The 26120-nt window shown below is 47.2% G+C and overlaps 2 protein-coding genes across 2 annotated transcripts in view; one reads left to right on the plus strand and one right to left on the minus strand.

Annotated features, from left to right (window-relative positions):
- Positions 1–5103: 5103 nt before the first annotated feature.
- On the plus strand, positions 5104–19700 carry LOC128853199 (hydrocephalus-inducing protein homolog). The gene is made up of 10 exons (XM_054075864.1): positions 5104–5241; positions 8398–8621; positions 11135–11271; positions 12089–12216; positions 12333–12524; positions 14359–14493; positions 15933–16101; positions 17380–17550; positions 18156–18329; positions 19501–19700. The coding sequence occupies exons 1-10, from the start codon at positions 5104–5106 to the stop codon at positions 19698–19700; spliced, it is 1668 nt and encodes a 555-aa protein (XP_053931839.1).
- Positions 19701–20085: 385 nt separating this feature from the next.
- LOC128853200 (hydrocephalus-inducing protein homolog) overlaps positions 20086–26120 on the minus strand; it is a 236589-nt gene continuing 230554 nt past the window's right edge. The window contains exon 15 of the mRNA XM_054075865.1: positions 20086–20092. Coding sequence (XP_053931840.1) covers positions 20086–20092 — 7 coding nt within the window. The remainder of the gene's footprint in view (positions 20093–26120) is intronic.

Consider the following 26120-nt stretch of genomic DNA (forward strand, 5'->3'; position numbering starts at 1 on the left):
CTGCCTTCTCTTCTCAGCATGTCTGTCACCTGAGCCAGCCCTCCACCAATCCCTCTTTGGTGCATTCCCTCCCTCTTCTCCCGTGCCTGCAGGGTTATGTTGGAGCTGGCAAGGAGCAAGCACTGAAAGTCTACTACCTGCCAGGAGTACCTGGTGGCTTCTGCAGGACTTTCCAGGTGCAAGTGGGTCACCTGGAGCCAGAAGAGATCTCCCTAAAAGGAGAGGGTAACTTTCCCAGGATCTCCTTGGACCTCCCCAGGAATATCAAAGGTGAGCACTGCCTGTCTGTTCTCCAGGAAGGTCCTCTGTTCCCACCCCACCTGCTCCACGTCTTCCATCCCCAGGGCAGCTCACACCCACTCCACCAAGCCTGGAGGTTTCAGGGCTGCCAGACCAATAGTCAACCTTCTTATACTTCCTGAGTCTCCGGCAGATGAGCCTGTGGGCTTTGCCCCAGGACCCATCCTTTAGAGCCTGTTGGAGTCCTGGGAAGATGATGGCTGGACAGAAACGCTTGGGAAAGCTTTAACAGAGGCTAATTAATAGACAAGGGGTTTGGCAGAGTTGGATTTGCATGACATTGCAGGGGATGAGATGCTTCTGTGTCAGGAGGAAAATTGAGCGGGAGTGAACATCAGGATTCATAGAGGAGCAACAGCATCTGCTTTCAATAGGTTGCTCAAGTAGTGTGGTCCTGGGAGAGGCCAATGTTGGGCGAGTGGGACTTTAAGCTCTAATGGGAATGGTGCTGCGCCCACACTGCTCTTTGTGGGTATTTTCTTCGTTCAGGAAATGAAAAATATGAGAAGGTCCTCAAGGGGGCAAAAGAGAAGATGGAACAAGACAGCCAGAGAGATGAAGCTGTGGTTCTGGGAGAAACTGTGGCTGCAGAGCCACCCATGGACGGCTCCAGCACCATGGTGAGAATGGCTGCTGCCCTGCTTAGCACATGCCACCCTCCCTCTGTGTCATTTGGTCCTCTTGCAGCCCAGAGCAAGGCTCCCAGTGTCCTGCTGGCACTTGGGACCTCCCTGCCCACAGCTGGCCATGATCTTGCGTTGTCTCAGTGCTGCCCCAGGGGCTGCCCACCTCTGGAGGTGTCCTCCCATAGCTATCAGGTTCCCGACTGCCCCAGGGAGAGATTCTGAAGGCCATGCTCAGGTGATTGAGTTTATGGTATTCCGTGATGGAGGGTCAGGTCCTCACTGGGGTATTTGTTGCTCACAGCCCAAGGAGGACCCCATCCAGAGGAGCAGGGTGGGATCGTCTTTAGGAGACCAGCCTGTACCTTGGGAAGGACCCTTGCTAACCAGGCACTGTCTTTCATTTCTTCAGTTGGAGCCTTGTCTGCAGATGCAGATGGAGCAGATGCTGCTAGAGGAACATGCCCTGGAGCAGCTGAAAGCTCTGGCCTGCGGTCCCCCAGAGGACACTGCCTTCGACCAGCGTGCTCGCTGCAGGCTTCTCAAGTTAGTAGGGGCTGCCGTACTCTGTCTGCATGTGCCCCGAGGGTAACACCCAGCAATGCCCCCCTGCTTCTTACAGCTCTTTGTGTCTCCAGAGCTGGGCACTTCAGGAAGGGCCTGATCCTGATAGTTTTGACATGCTCCCTGTGAGCGGATGAGTGTCCTCACTGCCACAGTGCCACCTTGAGCTTTGGATGTGCTCAGCTCCCCACAGATGCTGGGTTCTGCTCTTAGAGCTGAGGGGGCCCAGTGCAGACCATCAGGCCCTTCCAGACAGCACAGACGCCATCCCTGCTGACCAACTCTGAAAGAGGCAACTCAAAGCTGACGTCTGTTTTCACCTAACAGACCACACTAAGCCGCAAGAGCTTAGGATGGCACAGGCTGACAAACCCTAGATCAGATGGCTTGGATGGTGGTGGCACTGCAGGGCTTCCCTGGGTTACTTGGCCCTTCCCTTTGCTCTGATGTGATGAGGCATGAGCATGGTGGGATCCAGTCCACGAAGAAAATGCTCTGCAAGGCTGCTAAGTTATGTGCTTTCCTGAGCAGGATTGCTCTGGAAAAGGACATTCCTGTATCCTGTGATGGTTAATGAGTGTGTTTACTGGTGCTGCTTCGGGGACAGGTCTGGTTGCAGAACAGGGAAGGTGTCCTGTGCAGGCAAATCTTATTACAAGGTCCTGAAGCACTTTCAAGCTTGGCCTATACATCAGGCTTAGCAGTTTCATTTGAGACCAGTGGAGGGCCAGGGGACTTATCTAGGATGGCTTGTTGTAGCAGAGGAACTGTGACTAGTATCCGTTTTAAAGAGATTTTATTTTATTGTCCCATGGGTAGCTGGGAAAACCTTGGACCTACAGTCCCCATGACTTACCAAAGTCTTATTACCAGGTGGCCAGGACTTTGGTTTCAGAGGCTTGGGTTGAGTTTTTAGAGCAGTGAATAAAGACAAATCCACTTTATTTGTTTCTTCCATCTGCTTAGACATTTATCCAGGCTGTGGTTTAAGGGTTGTCTGTTGGGAAATGGTTAAGTGAAAAAGGATATGAGAATGTTGAAAAATGGATTGAGGAATGGTTAAGTGTACAAGGACATGATTCAATAGAAAGGCTTTGTGAGACACGTATTGTGTAAAGTGGAAACCTTGTTAAACTCTGAGTGTAGATATGGACTGAAAGAACAAGAAGGCATACAAGAAGGAATTTCTAAGAAGAAACTTTTGAAGGACAAGTGAATCTTTCCCAAGGAAACAGGATGGAGCACTGAGCCCAGCTGTAACTGTAACATACCTGCAAGAAGATACATGAGACTCAAAGTAGCAGTATAGTAATATTGAATTAACAAAGGACATTGAATCAATAATGAATTAACAATAGACAATGAATTAATAGAGAGTAAATAGTTTAAGTAACTAATAATGTATTCAGTGCTGTAACTGCAACATACCTGCAAGAAGATACATGAAACTCGAAGTAGCAATATTGTAATAATGAATTAATAACGGACAATGAATCAATAATGAATTAACAAAGAGCAAATAGTTTTAAGTAACTAATCATGTATAAGTTGTAACAAAGCATTAAGGCATAAAGCATAAAGCACAAAGCACAAAGCATCTTTTGAATGTTAGGGTATATAATCCGGGCTGATTTTGAATAAAGTTGAAGCTTGCTTTATCACTCACACTGAGTCGTCCGCTTGCTTCCCTCGCCGTCGCAAGTGGCGCCCGAACAGGGACAGAAAAGAACAGGGACCCCCAATCTCTGTTTCCACCGGACGGCGAGCTCGGCGAAGCACTGGTAGCAGCGACCAGGGGGCGGAAGATCGGCAACACTGCATCAGTACTTACGATCCGCGCCTGAACCCGGATAACGAAAAAGGGGGTTCGCCGGCCGAGTAAGAAGACTACCTGACTCACGATACGTAAGGCTGCACCTTTTTTTAATGACCGGCTAACTTAAGAGGGTCCGGACCGGCTAACATAAGAGGGTCCGTAAGCGCGCGCAATGGAGCGGGAGGTAGCACTTGAGATTTTACAACGCTTTTTAGAAAAGCGGGGAGTAGGTCCTATGAAAGACCTTGCAGGTTTAATATCTCTAGGGAAAACAAAGGGGTATTTTATGAATCCAGATACTGTATTCGAAGTAGAGGAATGGAAGAATTTAGGAGAAACCTTATGGAATGCAGTAATAGATAACGATAAAACAGCCAAAAAATTAATGAGATCATGGAGGGAGGTTACAAATTGTTTGAAAAAATATCAGGCAGAAAAACGAATTGCCGCAGCTGCTACAGCACGACTTAACCCCTCAGATCCAATTAACCCCTCAGATCCAAATAATGGTCGTCTTGGATTTGGCAATGATTATTTTTCTCCACCCCCCACGGGAATACCTATTCCAGTGCGACCGCTACAAGAGATACCCCGAATATCTGTCCAACCTTCGGCACCCCGGGAGGAACAGGCAGACAATGAGGGTTCGACAAATGATGATGCGGTTAGCACGAGCACAGAGTCTACGCAAGTAAAGGAAGAAAAATGCCAAGATCCTGACAAAAGACGACCACAAATTGTTAGGATCAAATGGGGAGATATAGCCCGAGAGGCTATGGTGCAACAAGATTTTGAAATCTTAGAACAACTTGATTCCCTTGCTTTTCCAGTAGTATATCAGATGGATAATGCAGGGGGTTTAGCTGGAGCACATGAAGCATTGGATTGGAAAATTTTAAATCAGCTTAGAAATACTGTCAATGAATCAGGTCTGCATAGTGAGCCAGTAAGGCAAATGCTTAACTACATCTGGGGCAGTGGAATTTTATGTCCGGAAGACATAAAAAATATTATGAGGCTGATTCTAAAGCAGTCTCAACAGCTTTTATTCTCAGCACATTGGACACGTCTTTGTGAGCTATCAGCTAATACCCCGAGAGATCAAGGCGATAGGTTAGTAGGAGTTACAGCAGAACAACTTACCGGCACGGGAGCTTTTGCCACCATTGAGATGCAAGTTCAGGCGGGACCGCATGTCCTTTTGGAATCTATGAGGCTAGCCAGAGAGGCTTTACAACGAGTTAAGACCTCCCCCACTACTCCATCGTACATGTCTATCAAACAAGGCAGGGAGGAATCTTTTGCTTCTTTTGTAGACAGAGTTTCGGATGCTATTTTATGCACTGATTTGCCTGACTTTATGAAAGCTTCCATACTAAAACAGTGTGTTTTAGAAAATTGCAATGCTGTTACACGTAATATTTTAGTAACTCTCCCTCTTGATGCCACTATTGAAAGCATGCTAGAGAGGATGAGTAGGGTGCCAGTAGGGAATCAGGCCCTTTTAGTGGGAACAATTAAAGAATTAGGGGACAACTTGATTAAAGCACAGACTCAAGTATTTGCTGCTCTCGCACCATTGCAACCACTTAACGGTCCTCTGGCTAACACCCAGAGAAAAGAAATCATGAGATGTTTCCGATGCGGACGATTGGGACACATGCGCAGAAATTGCAGGGTGATGAAAGTCTGGTGTCCGGCATGCCAAATGAATAATCATAACGCTGAAGCCTGTCGTCGCTCGGGAAACGGAGGAATGAGCGCGAAGAGTCACCGCGTGCAGACCCCAAATGCGACTCCATGAGCTGCCGCATTGGTTCAGCATCAGTCAACAAATTCAGGTCTGACAACGGCTTACAACCAGCAACCAAGGGAAGCATCGGCTTGGACTTGGCAACCGCAGTAGATGTAACCCTGATTGATAAACAGCCACAAAAAGTACCAACCGGAATAAGGGGACCAGTGTGTATTAATAATCAACCTTTTGGGGCATTGTTATTAGGACGATCCTCCAGTGGGTTAAAGGGTCTTTTTATTCTCCCTGGAGTGATAGATTGTGACTACACAGGGGAAATACAAATTGTAGTTCAAACAAACTTTCCCCCCATTCATATCCCAGCAGGGAGCAAGATTGCTCAATTGGTTCCAATTCCACAATATACTCAAGATTTAGTGCCACTGAAACAAGAAGCCAGACAGAATGAGGGATTTGGTTCAACAGGACAAATGGTTTTGTTAACTCTGCCTCTTAGCAAGAGACCAATTGTTGTTATCATTCTCCAACATTTAAATGAAAATCAGAGACTTGATGCCCTAGTAGATACGGGAGCCGATATCACCATCATCTCAGAAAAACAGTGGCCAACTCAGTGGCCCTTGCGCCCAGTTTTTGGAGGTGTAGAGGGCATTGGAGGGTCAAAAGCAGTAAAACAAAGTTGTAACAGAGTTTTTGTCACACTAGAAGGAAAAACAGCACAGCTCTTTGTTACTGTCATGCCCTTACCCACAGGGGTCCAAGCACTTTTGGGGAGAGATGTTCTTGATCAGCTTGGTGTGATATTAACTACTGAGACACATTTTTAATATCGGTCACTGCAGAATGGACTTTCCCGATCCCTTTGAAGTGGCTAACAGATGAGCCAGTATGGATTGGGCAGTGGCCGCTAAAAAGGGAAAGTCTTCAGCATGCTCATCAATTAGTACAAGAACAGCTAAATCAAGGACATTTGAAACCTTCTACTAGCCCATGGAACACTCCTATTTTTGTCATAAAGAAAAAATCTGGCAAGTATCGCTTGTTACATGATTTAAGAGCAGTTAATCAACAGATGCAAGCTATGGGGGCATTACAGACAGGTTTACCTAATCCAGCAATGATTCCAGAGAATTGGCATCTTTTAATCATCGATTTGAAGGATTGCTTTTTTACCATTCAGTTACATCCTAATGATACTCAACGATTTGCTTTTACCCTGCCTGCAATCAACAGAGAAAGTCCAGATCTTCGATTTGAATGGACAGTGTTACCTCAAGGAATGAAGAATAGCCCAACACTGTGTCAAATATTTGTTGATGTTGCCCTGCGAACTATACGAGAAGAATGGCCGAGAACAATGATATATCATTACATGGATGACATTTTGTTCGCCCAGGAACAGCCTTTTACACAACAACAGGAACAATACATCGTTAGACAAATGACCATCAAGGGACTGATTATTGCACAAGAAAAAATTCAGCGATTTCCTCAATGGAAATACCTAGGCTGGGCCATAACTGCATCACAAATACAACCACAGAAATTAACACTTAATATGTCCTTAAAGACTGTAAACGATGCGCAGAGATTATTAGGAGATCTGCAATGGCTCAGACCAGTGGTAGGAATTTCCAACGACCAGCTTGAGGTTTTGCGACCCTTATTAAAAGGAACAGATCCAGCACAACCTATCCAACCTACAAAAGAACAATTAGACATGGTACAACATCTTTCTGAAATCATTGTAGATCGTGCAGTAGACAGAATAGATCCGTCTCTTCCAGTGGACTTAACGATTTTACAAGAACAATCACAGTTCATAGGTGCCCTCACACAATTGAAGAAAAAGGGAAAGACCAAGGTATTGGAGTGGCTCTTCACCAGCATTCAGCCAAAAACGACAATTCAAGAAAAAACGGCTAATCTAGCAGAAATCATACAAAAGGGCCGTCTACGAATTAAACAAATTTTTGGAAAAGAACCTCACACCATCTATTTACCTATAAAAAGGCAAGATCTGGAATGGTGGATTCAAAACTCTTCATCTTTACAGTTAAGCCTATTGGAAAATGAAGCCACCATCAGTTTGGAATCCCTGAAGACACCTATTCTAAAATGGATAACTCATAATAAATGGTTCAAACGCCCCAAACGAATTGAACGACCTTTGGAACAGGCAGTCACTATATATACAGATGCAGGAAAGAAGTCACGACGAGCTGCTGCTACATGGTTTGAAGATGGAACTTGGAAGCATGAAATATTGACTGCTGATGAGAGAGATTCATTACAGACACTAGAATTAGTTGCAGTTGTATGAGCCTTCAATCGATGGATGAGGAAAGATCTCAATGTAGTAACCGATTCAATGTATGTGGCAGGAATTGTAAGCAGAATAGAAGATGCCAGAATCAAGGAAATTATCAACAAAAGACTGTTTGAACTTATTCAACAACTACAGTCTGCTATTCAGCAAAGAACTCATCAATATTGCATTATCCATATAAGAAGTCATATGTGGCAAGATGGATTAGGAAAAGGAAATCACCATGCTGATCAGCTAGTCTCAATGGTCGCACCAGTAAATGAGTTTGTCAAGGCAAGGGAGTCTCATTCTGCTTTTCATCAAAATGCCAGAGGACTACACAGACAATTTAATATCACCATGGAAGAAGCTAAAGGAATAGTTAGAACATGTCCAATTTGTAGCCATCATGGCCCTGGTTTAGGAATGGGAGTCAACCCTCGAGGGTTAAAAGTAGGAGAAGTGTGGCAAATGGACGTTACGCATGTTAATGCCTTTGGGAAACTGAAATATGTGCATGTAACTGTTGACACTTATAGTAGATTCATTTGGGCTACAGCTCAAGCAGGAGAAAAAGCTCTTCATGTCATCAGACATTTGACACAATGTTTTGCAATTATGGGTGTGCCACAGACTATAAAAACAGACAATGGGCCAGCCTATATTAGCCTGAAGGTTTATAGATTTTTTCAAGCATGGGGGGTGCAACATAAGACGGGAATACCACATTCACCAACAGGACAAGCTATTATAGAACGAGCTCATCAAGTATTAAAAACGTACTTAGATAAGTTTAGAGAAGTCAAGGACATTCAGGAACGATTGAGTAAGACACTTTTCGTCTTAAATCATCTATGTATATTTGGAGATCAGAAAGAACCATCAGCATGGATCCATAGTCATGATAGTGATGAGCAAAAGAATCCACCAATGTTTGTTATGTACAGAGATCCATCAACAGGAATATGGCAAGGACCAGCTGAAGTAAAATATATGGGTAAAGGGTACATGTGTGTACTTACTCCCACAGGACCTAAATGGATTCCCAGTAAATGGACCAAAGCAGCAGTATCTCAAGAAATCAATGACCGACAGAGTGATTCTACCGACGGAGGAGGACAAGCAGAGGGTCAATGACAAACTACTGTTAATTGTAAGACCTATTATTGAGAGGTTAAGAGGCTATCGAAAGGAGATCGACGACATTATTGAAAATTCTACATCTTATGAAACTATTATAGATGGGATAGAAGAGTTAGCATCATTTGAAGTCGAGGGACCAGCTAAACAGGACTGTCTTGGATGTAAGAAATCACGATGTACAGCATGGGTAGCTTTACAATGTGGGATGTGTGAAAAAATATTTTGGATAAGGCAAATGTTTTTGAGACTTCTATGGTGTCCAACCTGTGAATTTAAATTTGGCTATTATAGTTGGCGAAGAGAGCTGCGAAGGCAAACTAAATTACCTTTGCCTGTCACTTTAACCTTGTTTGAATCACCAGAACAAAAAATATTGGCCTTCTATCGTTTTCACGCTGACGCCTGTGTAAAGAGAATTCAGGGTCAGTTAAATTCAAGAATTTTAACCTATTGTTGTTCCAAGGAGGTAACATCTACAAGACATTCACTGTTTGGACCCATCGAAGGGAACTTAAAAGAAGAATTGTATAGAGCAATTGAAAAAGGGAACAGTGAGCATGCTTGTAAAAATTGATCACATTGTACTGTTTATAGCATCAGTAGCTATAGTTTCGGGCATAACACGTTTTAATCAACCAAGGGACAATATTTGGGTAACATTTGCAAATCAATTGAATCAGTCTTCGCTTTGTCTTAGCCTAGGAGGAGTGACTAATCCTTTTCGAACTTGTTTAATAGGTCTGCCAGTGTGGAAGCCTGAGGAATTTTGTGGTTTTGTGAGTAATGAAACATTGTGCCGAAATTTATCTGCAGTTAAGGTTTTAGATGGAATGATTAATGGAACTCCACCACTTCATGATGCCTATCGGCAGTGCCAATTAATACTGTCACTTAACACGACCTTGCAATCACCCCCTGAAGAGTTAGACCTTCTCGGGAGCGCTAATGCCAGTCTGTCAAAAAACAATTTAGGAGGATGGGTTGATTTTACTCCTGTAAGTGATGTGGCACCTCGACCGTGGTTAAAATACAGGGGCACTTGGGCTACTTTGGACTCTAATTTAGATTGGTTTAGTGTTTTTGACCAAACGTTTGATAAATGTAATGCTAGCAAAATTGACACCCCAAAAAGGCTACCGAAAGGCATCTTTCTGATTTGTGGAGATAGAGCATGGAATGGTATACCGGCACAACCACAAGGAGGGCCTTGCTATCTTGGCAGATTATCACTGTTTCACCCTAATGTATCTTTGATCATGCAGTGGAGCCAGCAAACGAGCAGGAGAAAGCGTAGTGTACATGAGCTAGACTGCAATCAGATAGGAGACCCTACATTTTGGAGTGAATTCAAACAGGTAGCAATTGCGGCCATTCTCCCTGGAGTTGCAGCTAACAAGGCAATGAATTTAGCAAAACAATTGGGTTGTTGGGCAAAAGACGAATTGAACATGACATCGGAAATTCTGGATATGCTCACAAGTGATGTACAAAGTGTCAATCATGCAGTGTTACAAGATAGAGCTGCCATAGATTTCTTGCTCCTGGCACAAGGCCATGGATGCGAGGAATTTGAAGGAATGTGCTGCTTGAACCTGTCTGATCACTCCACATCCATACATGCTAAAATAAAAAGATTACAGCACGGCTTTCACCAACTGAAACAGGAAAATGGATGGGGAATAGACAATTGGATACAATCGATATTTGGCTCTTTATCACCTTGGCTCCTCTCTGTGATTAAAGAGGTATTGCGTTGGATAGGCTTAATACTGTTGTTTGTAATTGCATTTAAGATAGGCTACAACTGTATTATGCGCAGTATAACAAAAAATCACCATGCTCTGCTTGTGCAAAAAGAAAAAAAAGGGGGAAATGTTGGGAAATGGTTAAGTGAAAAAGGATATGAGAATGTTGAAAAATGGATTGAGGAATGGTTAAGTGAACAAGGACATGATTCAATAGAAAGGCTTTGTGAGACACGTATTGTGTAAAGTGGAAACCTTGTTAAACTCTGAGTGTAGATATGGACTGAAAGAACAAGAAGGCATACAAGAAGGAATTTCTAAGAAGAAACTTTTGAAGGACAAGTGAATCTTTCCCAAGGAAACAGGATGGAGCACTGAGCCCAGCTGTAACTGTAACATACCTGCAAGAAGATACATGAGACTCAAAGTAGCAGTATAGTAATATTGAATTAACAAAGGACATTGAATCAATAATGAATCAAAGGACATTGAATCAATAATGAATTAACAATAGACAATGAATTAATAGAGAGTAAATAGTTTAAGTAACTAATAATGTATTCAGTGCTGTAACTGCAACATACCTGCAAGAAGATACATGAAACTCGAAGTAGCAATATTGTAATAATGAATAAATAACGGACAATGAATCAATAATGAATTAACAAAGAGCAAACAGTTTTAAGTAACTAATCATGTATAAGTTGTAACAAAGCATTAAGGCATAAAGCATAAAGCACAAAGCACAAAGCATCTTTTGAATGTTAGGGTATATAATCCGGGCTGATTTTGAATAAAGTTGAAGCTTGCTTTATCACTCACACTGAGTCGTCTGCTTGCTTCCCTCGCCGTCGCAGTTGTCCTTACTTGTCCTTTCAGAGCTGAGCTGCCTGAGTACATCCTGGACTTTGGCCACATCATTCGTGGTAGTATCCACACTCACGTTGTGAAGATCACCAACACCGGGCGGTTTCCTGTGTCCTTCTGCACTGACAGAAGGGTCCTGCGTAGCACAGGTAATCACTACTGGTGCAATTTCACATGGGCTTGAAGGAGCTGTCTCTGGCAGATTATCTTAAGCCACTGGACATGGGGAGCTTTTTGAGTGCTTGTTTGTCCACCTTTGTCCTTCTTGAGACCCTCTGCTTGGTGCTTTAGAAACAGAGTTCTCCTGGGCAGCGGTGCCCAAAAACCTGGCCTGCCTTCACTGTAGGGCCCGGATGGGGCGACTGCCTTGGTCAGCTCTCAGCATCTTCTCTTTGCTCCAGTGAGCAGCATCTGCATTTCCTTGTGGATTCTCTGGGCTTGTGCTGCAAACAGATGGACCCGTAGTGGTTGGGGAGTGGTTTGTTCAAAGTTCATAATGTCATGGCCCTTCTGTTTATCCTTTATTGAGAAAACAGCCTGTGAGGTCCTCTGTTGTGCTGAACAAGGCTTCTGAAACAGGCCTCAAGGTGAGGCTGCAGTACCACCAAACCCACTATGTCTGAAGGGTGGTCAGGTGTCTCCTCTAAGTTGTTTTCGGGGTAGCATACGGCGTGGGGGAAGTTCAGCTGGAAGTTCTCCTTTGGAGAGTTCTCTGCACCCTTCCCTGGGATGACTGATGAAGAAATTACTGAAGCCTCTCAGCTGATAGGTGTCCTTTTTAGCAGGATTCTACCTGTGAAAACCCTTTTCCCTTGTGCTGTGACAGGGAAGAAAGAGTAGTGGGCTGCTCCACGAGTGCAAAGGGGTCCTTCAGAGCTGCCAGCCAGGACACCCTTGAGCTTAACATGCTTGTGACATGTTCCTGTCGATTGTGTGTCTCAGCTGCTTTATTTTCCTCTGTTCAAGGTTTCCGTGTGGAGCCGGACCATGTGAAGGACCTGCCGTGCTGTGAGACCGAGTCATTCACAGTGCACTTTGACTCAGAAAATGCCAACCTGCCACTGGGAGAGGTGGACGTGCTCCTGCCCATCAAGGTACCACCTGTTTCCTCACCTCCCTGTGCCCGCACCCGTTCTCAGGGCAGGTGGCAGGTCAGGGACAGCAGTAGGTGTCAGCTGGACTCTCACCTGGATGCTCTTTCCTTCACTAGGTAGCAGAAGGACCCACGTATCACGTCCGCCTGCGGGCCAACGTGACTGTGCCATCCCTCTGCCTCTCCAAGGACAGACTGGACTTCTCTGCCGTCCAGTGTGGGCAGTGCCGGGAAGAAACTGTCCAATTCCACAATCAGCTGCAGGTTCCCTGTAAATGGTTCATCACCATCAACGAGCCTGTTGAGAAGGTAAAGCACAGACAACATGTAACACGTGACTTCTTGGTTGTGTTTTCTTTGGCTCTTTTGCCTTTTCTGGAGAGGTTCGCACTCTCCTGGGTTGGAAACTGGTTGGGTGGCCGGGCCCAGAGAGTGGTGGTAAATGGAGTTAATTCCAGCTGGAGGCCAGTTACAAGTGGGGTTCCCCAGGACTCGGTACTGGGTCCAGCCCTGTTCAATGTCTTTATCAATGACCTGGATGAAGGCATTGAGTGCACCCTTAGCAGGTTTGCAGATGACACTAAGCTGGGTGGAAGCATGGATCTGATCAAGAGTAGGGAAGCTCCAAAGGGATCTGAACAGGCTGGACCACTGGGCCTAGGCCAATGGCATGAGGTTTAACAAGGCCAAATGCCGGGCCCTGCACTTGGGGCACAACAACCCTATGCAGTGCTACAGACTGGGGGAAGAGTGGCTGGAGAGCTGCACGGAGGAGAAGGACCTGGGGGTAGTGGTTGACAGCAGACTGAACATGAGCCAGCAGTGTTCCCATGTGGCCAAGAAGGCCAATGGCATCTTGGCTTGTATCAGAAACGGTGTGACCAGCAGGTTCAGGGAGGTTACTCTACTCGGCACTGGTGAGACCACACCTTGAATACTGTGTTCAGTTCTGGGCTCCTCACCACAAGAAGGGTGTTGAGGCTCTGGAGAGTGTCCAGAGAAGAGCAACGAAGCTGGTGAGGGTGCTGGAGAACAAGTCTTATGAGGAGCGGCTGAGAGAGCTGGGGTTGTTTAGCCTGGAGAAGAGGAGGCTGAGGAGAGACGTTATTACTCTCTACAACTACCTGAAAGCAGGTTGTGGAGAAGAGGGAGCTGGCCTCTTCTCCGAAGTGACAGGGGACAGGACAAGGGGGAATGGCCTGAAGCTCCGCCAGGGGAGGTTCAGGCTGGATTTCAGAAAAAAATTTTTCACGGAAAGAGTCATCGGGCACTGGAACAGGATGCCCAGGGAGGAGGTCGAGTCATCTTCCCTGGAGATGTTTAAGGAACAGGTGCATGAAGTGCTTAGGGACATGGTTTAGGGACTTTTAGTAATGGTTGGACTTGATGATCCGGTGGGTCCTTTCCAACCTGGTGGTTCTATGATTCAATGATGGTTCACATTTTCTTTTACCCTTGTAGGACCCCCTTTTTTCCCTCTGTGTCGTGGTGGACCGTTGTCAGGGTCCTCATCCAGAATTATAATCAAGTTCTGATGTTTCATTAACTGTTTCGTTAATAATTTTACCAATGTAAGATTCATTCCAATAGGTACAGGTGATAATTTGTGAAATATTGTATAACTGGATTTTATCAGCTGATGGGATATGACAGGAACAGGCTGCCCAGGGAGGTGGTTGAGTCACCTTCCCTGGAGGTGTTTAAGGAATGGGTGGATGAAGAGCTTAGGGGCATGGTTTAGGGATTGTTAGGAATGACTGGACTCGATGATCCGGTGGGTCCTTTCCAACCTGGTGATTCTGTGATTGTATGATTCTGCCCCTGTGGCTGCTGGAGCACTTGGGCTATAGCTTGTTCAAGGATGCTTTTGAGGGTGCAGAGCAAGGCTGGTTCACCTGGACCTGTTCATGAGCTGATGCTTCACTTCTCTGCCACCTTCACCCATTCCTCCTCTTCTGAGAACAGTGCTTCCCCATCTGCTCGCCCTGCATACGTGTTTGCGGTCCAGTTCCAGGCCAGTGGTGGCCATGGCTGCTTTGAATGTGGATGCTCGTGGCACTGTGACAGTATTTCAGAGCGATGCAGGAATGAGGGTCTGTCCTCCCCGACCAAGGAGACCTCACACCGTTGGTTTTGTGCTCAGGTGGACAAACGTGTGCCAGGGAACATGCAGAAGGTGAAGAGCAAGCACCGTGTTTTCACTGCGCTGCCCTCGGCTGGAGCCCTCTCGCCAGGACAGCGATGTAACGTGCGAGTCAGGTTTTCACCCACAGAAGAGGTGAGATTGGTGATTGTCATCCCGGGAGGTCTGGCAGGGCAGGGTGATAGTGAGAGCCCAGCGCAGGGAGCAGGAGATGAGGTCAACTGTCCCGTGGAGCTTTCTGCAAGCCCCATACCCACTGTGCCTCAGTTCCCCTGCAGCACCCTCTGCTGAGAGGCGTTTTGAAATCCCCACGGGGAGCTTGGACAGAGGGCATCGGGGCACTGCAGTGTGGCTCCCTCTCTGCCCGTGGGAGGAAGCCAGGCTGTTTTCTCTCGTCTTCCTCCTTGCGTGGGTGCATTTACAGGCTGTAAGCCCCTCGTGCAGAGCAACTGCTATGCTCACAGGGGATGATAACCATAAATGATGGAGCAAGCGTTCCCGAAAGCACTTGGCATGTGGCCACGATGACTTGGAAACTGGCAGCATGTAACAGTGTGGGCGCAAGGGTATCTATGTCTTGGAAGAGGGGTGTTTCAACTGCTAGTAGAGATGTAAGCACCTTGTCTCTCGCTTTGACCAAAGCCAAGGAAGGAGCAGACAGGAAGGCCCTTATTTCTAGCCGGTGGGAGTGCATTTGCCTCCCTCAGGTAGCTGATGTTTGCCTGATGCAGCAGTGCCAGGACTGTGCAGGTCTGGGCAACATAACCCTGAGGACCTCTCTCCTGAGCATTGCACTCCCTCATAACTACGTGAAAACATCTGATAGACCACTTTAGATCATCTAATACCCAAATATCCAGTTACATGCCACACCAGGACTTGTCCCAGTTACTCAGAGCCAGAATGCAGGTGCTGTAGCCCCTGCTAGAAGTAAATATCTGTTTTCCATTCACTTTAGTGGTACTAATAGCCCCCTGATGCTGGGGCAAGGGTTGATTTTGAGACCCTGTCTCCTGGAACTTCACAGAAGAGCTTTGTATACTTCTCTCTTTTCAGAAGTCCTATGACAGCATTCTGAAGATTAACATCTCCCAGAGCAGCCGGTCCCTCCAGCTGCAGGTCTCAGGGCATGGGCTGGAGCCACAGCTGGAGTTCAGCCCCACAGTGCTTGAGCTGGGATCGTTGATGCCACGCAGCTGTGGGGTGGAGGGGACGGTGGTGGTGAAGAACCCGTGCAATTTCCCCATCGAGTTTTACTCTCTGGAGTTTGACCGGGAGTACCTCGAGGAGGAGCAGGTGAGAGGGATGCTCTGGTCCCCAGGGCCGTGCTCCCCAGCTTCACAGTGCTCCAGCATTCCCAGGCTGGTGCCAGGAAGATGGAGGCCTCGCCAGGACAAAGCCTGGTGATGTTTCAAGGTCAGCCAAGCTCTGCTGGCAGGCTGTAGAGGGGCTTGGATAGTCCGTGTTGTTGGGAGGAAGGAATGCGGGAGCAGACAGATTGACTGGGGAGCCGTTCATGCGATGAACGTCAAGAAACACATCCTGTATATGGTTTCTCTTCCCTACGTGCACAGATCCTGCGGATGCTTAAGGGCTACAATTGCCAAAACACCTTGTTGCTGCCTCCACGTGCCCCGGGTGAGAAGCTGCCTCCAGAGGTGCTGGAGTACTACCAGGACCAGAAGAGGCTGCAGGATGAGCAGGCGAAGCCCGAGACTGGGGAACCAGCAGGCCAGGCCAATGGTGAGGCTTTGGCATTGGCTGTCCTGAGTGTAAACACAGCAGGGAGTCCATCCCCCACACCCTGACCTCTTCATGACCTTCTTCTCCATGGAAAACCCATGCTTTTAGCAGCTGCTCATTCCCCAGTGTGGTGGAGGAATTCCCAGATGAAAGTCTGTGGCTTGTAACAGCCATCACAAAGTGGTGAATGGCAAAGAGCAGATTGCCTGGCTGTGTTCACCCACTTCTTCCTTCCCCATGTCCCTCCTCAGGAAACTTTGGAGGCACCCAGTTTCTGTCAGGTGAAGGAAGAAAGCCCTCTGCTGGGCTCATTCCCACCATTTCATCCCATAGCGCTATCGTTCCCTTCTTGATTTTTGGTGAAAGTCAGTCCAAGGTGGACTGTAAACCTGAATGTGGAGAAGAGGAGGAGAAAGGTGTTGAGAAAAGACACGGGATGGGTGCTAACCCTAAACTCTTCACCTCTGCTATGTCCGTTGTGGCAAAAGGACCTCGGTGAGGGACTTCAATGTCACCTCCATCACTTCACTGCAGCCTGGCACCACCTTCACTCCTGTAGGCCCTGAATCCACCCTTCAATGACATCTGTGGGATCCTGAGAAGCGTTTGGAAAAGGGAGAGGGAAAGGGAGAGGCCAGGGAGGTTTTCCCCAGTTTTGCCAAAAGGAGAACTTTTTCCCCTTCTGGGGAGTGACTGGGATCAGGGTGCTGCTGTCCCCTTTTCTAGGCAGGGCAGTACGTTCTCTGCCCTCTGTGGCACTGCAAGCTGAGCTGGCTTTCGGTGACCTCCTAAAGGCAGAGCTGGGAGCTCTTTGCAAATGCTGTTACAGTGAATTCAGAGCCCAGCCACATCTCCTGGTGTAACATTCCGAAAGCTTCCAGGTTCTGGATAATCACTTGGTCTCCAAATGGAGCCTCTCCCTTGGGACTGCGTAAAATGCCCGGTCCTGCGTGTCCACCCCCTAACTTGGCAGGACCTGGGACAAAACTCTCATGAGGACCGTGTTGACAGTTGGTGGAAGGAAGTTTGGCCCAGTCCTTTTAGATATTGCCAGATGCCGGTTCTTTCCTCCTTCTGCCACCCCATTTACTCTGACCCGGCACTTCTGCCAGCATCTAGGGCAGACCCTGATCTGCTAAAGCCTAAAGGAGGGGCACAGGAGACCTCAGGTGTGATGCTGGTTTCATCAGCCTACTGTCCCAGGGTCTGAGGGGACAGGGAGGGTGATCAGGATCACAGGTAGGCAGGAGTTTGACTTTTCTACTCATTTCTGCACAGCAGAGCACCAGCAAAGCATCACTGGCAGCAAGGAGGCTGCAGGAGAACAGGATGACAGCCCTGTCTACAGAGCCATTGCCCGCCACCTTGGCATTGATCTCTCTCCAGAAGGGCGTGCAGCCCAAAACCGTAGAGGAATCGTCATCATTGTCCACGGGGCGCCCCTCACAGGTACATGAGCCACAGCCCTTGGCTGCAAGGAGGGAGGGGAACTGGGAGAGACGCATCCTGCCGGACTATGGCACTTTGTTGACGAGTCCAAGTGAGGCAGGCCACAGTTCTGCTGGTGTGAAACAGCCCTGGCTGGTACAAGTGGCTCATCTTGCCTTCCTACCGATAGGCTCTAATTCCCCTAAAGAGGATGGCCATGTCCCTGTTGTCTTGTGGGACCACATTGCCTGGGGGCCCTGTTGCCTTGTGGGAGCAGTCCCTCACCCCTCCTGACCACCAAACCGTGCCCAGATGTTGCCTCGGACAGCACCGACCAGCACAGGCGGGAGAATGGTTGGAGTCATGGTGGACCAGGCTCAAAACCCTGGCCCAGGGTTGAGGTCACCACAAGGGAAAAAGTCCTCAGCTGAACACGAGATGGAGACGACCCAACATGGCTCTAGAGTTCAACACTTATGGCCATGCTCAAGCTGTGTCCCTCGTGGTCTTCCCTGAACGGGCACGTGCTTTCCAACTGTCCTCAAGAATCTGAAATTCTGTCAGGGTGCTTTGCAGAGCCTGTATGTGCAAGCGTCACTAAGCAGTTTTCCTCTCTCTCTCTCAAGGAAAGACCTCAGCAGCGGTCTCCCTGTCCAAGTACTACGGAGCTGCCTGCTTGTCCATTGATGCTGTGGTGAGAGAAGCCATCTCAGACAAGAGGAGCTTGGCAGGGCTCCGTGCGCGGGAGCTGTGCGTGGCAGCCACCTCTGAGCAGAGCCACAAGGAGACAAACAATGCCGGTAAGGAAAAATGCTGGACCCAGAGCAGCACTTCAGAAAACCACCAGCACCATCCACTTCTGCTTGCTCCAGAGAAGTCTGACTGCTCTTGGGTCTCAGAGAGCACGAGTGTGACATGTAGAGATGCAAAGCTGTTTCATAATGCATCTCTGGTTGTTGAAAAGCAGTCTCTGTTTGAAGGGCTCAGGCAGGGGTGTTTTTCCTATCCCTGAGATTCTTGGCACATGTTCCTTTTTCTAGAAGCAATGAAACACACCTGTGTCTGTCATACTTTTTTATTTTTCCTCAACTCTGAATCCACCTTGCTCCTCATGGCCATCTGGCAGAAGTGCTGCCCACTTTAAGAAGGAAAAGTCATTCTGAAGTGGCTCGTTGAGCACAAGACTTTGAGTGTGGCTTCACAAACATGAGAGGAAGGGAGGAAAATGATCCTCTCAGGAATTTCAGACGAGAGAGACGGTGCAGATGAGCTCTTTTGTCCAGGGGTTCTCCCTTACACACTGTCCGGCCGTGCAGCTCGGGCACATTGTGCCGTTCTCCACGTGAGACCAGAGCCTTTTAGGAAACTTCACTGGGCAGCTGCTGCCCTGAGGACGTGCTGAGTGAGGCCAGATCTTGGCTCCAGTGGGAGAAGTTTTGCATCGCTCAGCTTTGAAGCTGTTTGGGTTGGGAGCTGGTGGAGAGGAGGAGAGGACTGGGGACTGGGTCTGGAGTTGGGGTTATCCCTCATGGAGGATTTAGCATGAGCAGAGACGGGTGATACAGCTGGAGTAGGGCTGTGAGTTACAGTCTCCGTGTGAGAATGCAGGATGGGTGCAAGGTGTGGAAGCTGATGGTCCCTGGAGGCCAAATCCTTGGCTTGATCCACAGGGGAGCTACTGTGAAAGCGGTGTCATTGGCATGCACATTTGTTACGAGGGACATGGGGCTGCGCGTGAAAAGCTCTCTGGCTTTAAAACCCAGTATCTGATGGTGTGCTTTACTATGCCACTAAGGGATGCAAGGAGGAGCTGCTTCTGGAGGGCCGTGCTGCCTGTGCCGGGTGGCTGGGGATGTGTGCTGCATCCCTGCCAAGGCACAGGGTTGTGAGCAGCAGGATGGAAGGCGCCTGCCTCCTCCCCAAAGCACAGGGCCATCCTCAGCCTGGCTGAGCCGTCCGTCCTCTCCACAGGTCGAGGTGCAGATGTGTCCTTCCAGCAGGAGGTCAGTGTGCAGGCCGAACACAGCCTGAAAGTGAGCCACTCCATCTCCAAAGGCAAAGGCAGCCCTGCGGCCCGTCAGATCCCATGTCCAGGTGAGCACCACAGTAGGCGGGAGGAAGATGGGAGGCCACACATCCCAGTCTCACAACAAACAGCATCAAACAGGTGAAGCGCGACTGGCACTGCTCAGTGCACGGGACCTTTCTGTTGATTTTGAGAATCACAGAATCTTAGAATGGTTTGTGTTATAGGGACTGTTAAAGGTCATCTGATCCAACCCTCTGCAGTGAGCAGGGACATCTTCAACTCAATCGGGCTGCTCAGAACCCCATCCAACCTGACCTTGAATGATTCCAGGGATGGGACATCTACCTCCTTTCTGGGCAACCTGTTCCAGTGTTTCACCACCCTCAGCGTACAAAATGTCTTTTTTGTATCTGGTCTGAATCTCCTGTCTTTATGTTTAAGACATTATCCCTTGTCCTGTCGTTGCAGCCCTTATTAGAAGTGAAGGGGCTGCTTACAGTGGAGGCTCCACGTCAGCCTGGTGCAGCCTATGCCCTACGGAGAGCCAAAATAAAAAGATCAAATTAAAAGATCAAATGTGGTTTACCATACAGGATTTAAAGGATGCCTTCTTCTACCTCATATTGGGTGAAGAAAGCAAAAAAGTGATTTGCCTTTGAATGGGAAAACCCTGAAACTGGTAGAAAAACACAACTAACCTGAACCGCATTGCCTCAGGGTATTAAGAACAGCCCAACTACTTTTGGGAAGCAGCTGTCTCGAGAGCTGGAGCCCTGGGACTGGCACCCTGCTGCAGGATGTGGGTGATGTCCTGATAGTTACACAAACTAAGGAAGACTGTGCGCAACGGACTGTAAGTCTGTTGAGTTCTTGGGACCGAGTGGGTATCGGGTCTCCCAGCAGAAGGCCCAGCGTATGCAATGACGAATTACTTACTTTGGATTTGAGATTTCCAGAGGCCAGAAAGAGCTCTGGACAGCCCGGAAGGAAGCTATTTGCTGCTCACCCGTGCTGGGGATGGTAAAGGAGCTCAGAACTTTCTGGGAACGACAGGTTGGTGTCATTTATGGATATTTAACTATGAACTCTTAGTGAAACCATTGTATGAACTATTGAAAGAATATCCAATGGGATCATGAAAACTGGCAGACCAGGGAGGCAAGAAGGGCACGTAAATAATTAAAGAAGGAATTGATGAAGGTCCCAGCTTTAGCTCTCCCCCGACGTTTCAAAGCCATTCTGGTTATTTTCACCACTAATATTGTGAATCCAGCAGCTTTCCTTAGTGGAGTCACTTTGGAACCAGTAATACGTGACTGACTGAAAACAATGGAGACAGTATACTCCAGCCATCAAGATCGAGAAGAAGAACTGCTTAATGGATGCGGAAGGTTCCTGGTACACCAATGGAAGCAGCTTTGTGAAGCAAGGACATTGCAAGACTGGGTATGCTGTGACCACCATCAGAGAAGTGATAAAGGCCAAAGCATTACCCCCAGTAGCATCAGCCCAGAAAGCTGTAATGATCACCCGTGCTAGAGCATTGGAACGGACTCCTTCCCACCCAAGGAAGACACGTTAAACATGCAGCAGAAATCGTAAGACTGCTGGAAGTTGTAAATCTTCCAGAGAAGTGACTATCATGCAGTACAAAGGTCACCAGAGAGATAATACTGACCAGGAAATTGGTAACAAATTGGCAGGAAATTTTGAGGCCAGGAAGGCCTCAGGGAAAGGCAGAAGAAACAACTGCTTTGATTCCCTGGTTGTGATTTAAAGTGGAAAAATATTCAAAGGAAGACAGAAACCTGATTAGCAATATGGCAGGTAGGGAAGTAGATAACGGGTGGTTTTATGTTCCAAATGGACAAATAATAATGCCATCAGGAGTGCTATGGAAATTGGTCTTAGATGAGTTACACAGAAAGCAAAGAAAACCAAAGCAAATAAAACAAATCCATTGGGGCACAGGTGTTCTGTATAAATAATAGGAACACAAATAGATTTCTTTGAACTCCCAATAAAAAGGGGGGTACTGGCATTTGTTAGTTATAACAGACACTTTCTCAGGTTGGCCAGAAGCTTTTCCTTGCAGGACAAATAAAATGGGAGAAGTCACAAGAGTATTGTTGAATTAAATTATACCTCGTTTTGGAGTGTCTGCAGTAATGTCATCAGGTTAGAGGTACACATTTGTGCTAAAGTGGTTAGAAGATTAGTGAAATTTTAAGAATTGATTGGCAGGTTACATACTCTGTACTGACCACAGGCTAGTGGCCAGGTGAGGAAAATGAATCGTCAGATTGTTGCTGATAAAACAGCAGTTAGCTAAAATTTGTCAAGAAGCCAATTTGTATTGATATCAAGAACTTCCTTTGGCCTTGTTTAGGATTCAACCAACCCAAGGTCCAAGGAAGGCACTAGCCCTGTTTATCAATTGCAGAATACAGGAGAAGATCTCACAGAATTAGGTGAGAATTATTTACAATGATGTTGAATCAGCTAACAAAACCGGATGAAGTTGCTTGAGGAACAAAAACCAGAAAACAACAAAAAAAAGAAAAACTAAAAAATCCGACCTGTATTAGCTGCACAGGCTAGAGGTTTAGATCAACCTGTACACCTTTTTACACTTGAGGATGAGGTTTATGTTAAAGATTTAACAGGAAAACTGCTGGGAGAAAAACTGGAATGGACTGTACCAAGTATTGTTAACAGTCTCCGAAACAATAAAGATTAAAGAACTTGGATTGAGTGAAGAAATCGCCTACCAGCCAGTGGACAACAGAACGCTTAACACTTTAAGAAAAAGATTAAGGCTAACTGAAGTAAAGTAAACCATAAAGATGGAAAACTGTGAATATTATTGTTAATGTATCCATTAGGAGAAGCTTTGTTTTCCCGTAAGTGGATGCTTCTCAAAACATTGGGGAAGAACTGGCTTGTACAATATACAATAGTATGGCCTTTGCTTAAATGCTGTTTCTTCAGTACAACCTATATTTATTCCATGTACTTTGGGAATCCCTGCAAGCATTCAAACCTTTGGAAAACCATACGAGGTTGTCAAAACTTTGTCATATAAAGCTGAATTTACGTTGGCTTCCTTTTAACCATGAGTAGCCGTGCCCATGAACTATAATACTTTAAAGAGATTTGTTTGTAGGTATGCAAGGAGCCTCAATTACACCTCTCGAGCCTTGGAGGCCTTAAATCTTGAAACGAGACATCTTCATCATCAGTTTTAGAAAATAAATCTGCAATTGATTATCTGTTATTAAGATACCATAAAGGATGCTCTGATTTTGAGGGCATAGGTTGTTCCAATTTGACGGATCAGTCTCAGACTGTAGGAACCACTATAATAATTAGTATGACCTTCTTAGCTCCATACAAGAGCAGGAAGATATAGATTTTTCTTGGTTAACTTCTTGGCTCCTGAACCTGTCCTGGTTGGAATAGTTTTTTCTCAGTGTTGTAGCACTGGGACTATTAGTTCTGTTAACGCGTATAGTGTCTCAATGTGCATTCTGGTGTTGTCAGTGAACAGCAGAAGATTATGAGACATGGAAAAGAAATCAGATCAGCCATGCAGTAGAATCAGGAACACATTTTAACAGAGCTTTAAACAATAGGACCTGATGTGAGTCTTTTGCAAAAAGAATTTGCAAAGACCTTGAAAAAGGAGGGGATTGAAATAGTGATTTGTAAATGGTGGGGATGGAATGTCAACTATAGGGTGTTAAAAAAAAAAATTAAGAACTAAGATAGCGATAACCACCCTGATCTTCTTGTCACCCAGAATCGTTGAGATTGACCACTCGATACGGCCACACCTTAACGACTCTGGGTGGGATTGATCTCATCCCCCCTGGATGTGCAGTGAAGTTCCAGGAATGAAGTGTGCTTGTCCCTTTTGGGAAAATATGAATATGAAGACAGTTCTGTGTATATAAAGTTCTCTGAAATCCCTCTTTGGCAGAAGCACTCTGAGTACAAATCCCGAGTCTTCTCCAGTGCTGAATAAAGTGTACCTGCCTTAATGGTTAAATTAAACTATGAAGTGTAATTTTCTTTGTTTCACAGGTTAAGGGCATCCCTAGGATGTTCCTAGCCTGGTCCAGCCCTGCACTATTACCCATTCCTGCTCTTCCATGTGGGATCTTATGGAGCTGCAATGCACAGTCCAAAAGAGACTCCCGGGCCTTGGTACAGTTGGTAAATGTGAGAGTCCGGCTACTTGTGTTTTTACAAATAGAAGTTTTAGCATTAAGATGAAGGGCCATTACAGGATTGAACTTGTAACACTCCTGCAAAATCTGATTGCATAAGCTGTTTTTCACCAAGAAATGGCTGAACAAGTGTTTTGGACAAGAGAAATGTTATCTCCTGGTACCTTTCTGGTACAGTACAAGATATGTTAGGAATGGAAGAACTTATAAACAACAGATTTGGTAAAGAAATCTAATATATTAAAAAGCAGCTTAGTAATTTGCCTTGTAATAGCTTTCTAATAGACTGTAAATCTGGGGAGAAGGTGGTCTTGCCCTGAAAAGAAACCGGTCTATAAACTTCTTGGCTTTCGACAAAGGTTGAGAACTTCCCTGCTTGCCAGAAGGAGCTGCTCCCGTGACTGTAGTCACAAATAAATAAATAAGTAAAAAATTTTGCTTCACACATGCCTCAGTTTACCTATTTGATTTGATTCGTGAGTGATCCTCACATGAGGGAGGTTTGGGAAGATGAACAGATGTCATCTCCTTGGAGAGAGCTATTCCACACTTTGCAGCAGGTTGTCAGGAGCTCCCTGCTGGAGCCGTGTGGGCATTTGCGGCAGTCTGGGAGGCCTGGGCTCTCGGGATGTGTTCGGGCTCTCCCTGCCCTCCCCTGAGCTGGCAGGCACTGTGCTGGAGCAGGGGGGCCGCAGGCGGGGCACCACTCCTCTGCGGGACCTGGTGGGTGCTGAGCATCCCTCCGTGTCTGCCACTGCATTGCAACAGCACCGCCTCCCTCTCTATGACCTCACTGTGCCGGGTGGGGTCGGGGCAGGCTGGGAGGCCCCCGTTGCCTCTGGAACCAGGCAGTAGCCCACTGGTGGTGGAGCTGCTTTGTCTGTGTCGATCGTGTCCCCGTGTCCCTCACGGACTGGGAACACAGAGAGCTCAGACTGCTTCAGGAGCGCACAGGTTGCTTGTCACAGGTTGTCCGGCTTTGCTGCTTGGCTGGAGGGGGGGAAATAACTCGGGGTTTTACTCCTATGAATCTTAACTCTGCAGCTTTAGCATGGGTCTGCTCATGAAACAGGGTGGAGAGGCCTCCTGTTCCCATAGGAACGGTGCCAAAAGCCTGGAGACACAGGGGTTATCCAATCTGCCATGAATGGGATTCTGGATTTTCAAAGTGCCATTGTTGCTCTTTGCAGGTGACTGAGTCATGGCCACTGGCAAGATCCGTCAGCCTTCCAAAGGGGCTGATGGATTCCAGAGCAGAGTGGCAACATCTCTTAATCGGAAGCTGGTCGGAGCGGCAGAGAAGCCTCTGACTGTCAATACACGCTATGGCCAGGTAAGAGCTGTGTTGGGGCTGTGAAGTCCCTCTGTGTCCCTCCTCTGCCACCTCTCCTGTTGTCCAGCAGCACTGGGAAGCTGGACCCCAGCTCCATATGGGAGCTCCGTATGAGTCGTGTGCTGCTTCCAGGCAAGTCCAGAGTCTTGCCGGAATGTGCCACTGGGAGCCAAGTTAAACGATTGTCCTGGGTGTTGGGCTGGACTAGCTGGAGCACGAGAGTGTACTTCTTTGCATCCTCTGTGGGTGGGCAGTGATGTCTGCTGTCCTGCTGGCACACTGGCCAGAGCTGCTCCGGCTGTACCAGACCTCCTGGAGCTGGGTGTGTGGTGGGCTGCTCCAGCTCTGGCTGAAGACGTGGAGACATGAGTGGTCCCAGACAGAAGAGGTTCCAAACTTATCTGTCAGTGGCACTTGAACAAGAAAAGCCTTTCTGGACCAATTTCTGTAGCTCTTGCTGATGTTTTGTGTTCAGCACACTGCTTTCTGCCCTCATGAAGAAGTCTCTCAGCACCGAGCAGAGGCTGGTCACCACTCGGGAGGTGAAGCGGCCCCGAATTACCCAGCTTCGAGACATGAGTGAAGCCTCCCATCACAAGGTAGCCTTTTCCTGCCCTTCTCTTTGCTGTCTGATGTGTACTTTCAAATCGCCGGAGGCAGTGGATTCCTTCTGCTAGGGGAAGAAGAAGCATGTTTTGCCAGTGAGACATTGAAGTCCTGATCTGCGCTAGGCTGATATAAATAACCTTCGCTGAAGCTGGTGGATCTCCAGCTGAAGATGGAGTCATCTCCCTCCCCAGTTACCGTGGCTAAAGCACAGTGCTGGGAGAAGGCCAGGACAGGACACAAGGGCACGACCCTGCCAGTCTCCATCCTCCTGCTGAACTGTCAAGTGCCCGGAGTCAGGACTCCCTCAGCCATAGCAGCATTGGCCTCTGGAGGCTGTAGGCCCCTGTGGGAATTGCTTAAGATTTGACAAAACCAATGCATTAATGTT

The sequence above is a fragment of the Cuculus canorus genome, chromosome 10 (assembly GCF_017976375.1).
Source record: "Cuculus canorus isolate bCucCan1 chromosome 10, bCucCan1.pri, whole genome shotgun sequence".
In the NCBI taxonomy this organism is placed as follows: domain Eukaryota; kingdom Metazoa; phylum Chordata; class Aves; order Cuculiformes; family Cuculidae; genus Cuculus; species Cuculus canorus.

What these genes read in the sequence shown, in the direction of transcription:
- LOC128853199 (XM_054075864.1), top strand. Translation starts at nt 5,104, where the DNA reads ATGAGCTGCCGCATTGGTTCAGCATCAGTCAACAAATTCAGGTCTGAC. An exon ending in TTGATAAACAGCCACAAAAA is followed by an intron (nt 5,242 to 8,397) that starts GTACCAACCGGA and finishes TTACTCCCACAG; the next exon opens with GACCTAAATGGATTCCCAGT. An exon ending in GGTTTTCACCCACAGAAGAG is followed by an intron (nt 14,494 to 15,932) that starts GTGAGATTGGTG and finishes CTACGTGCACAG; the next exon opens with ATCCTGCGGATGCTTAAGGG.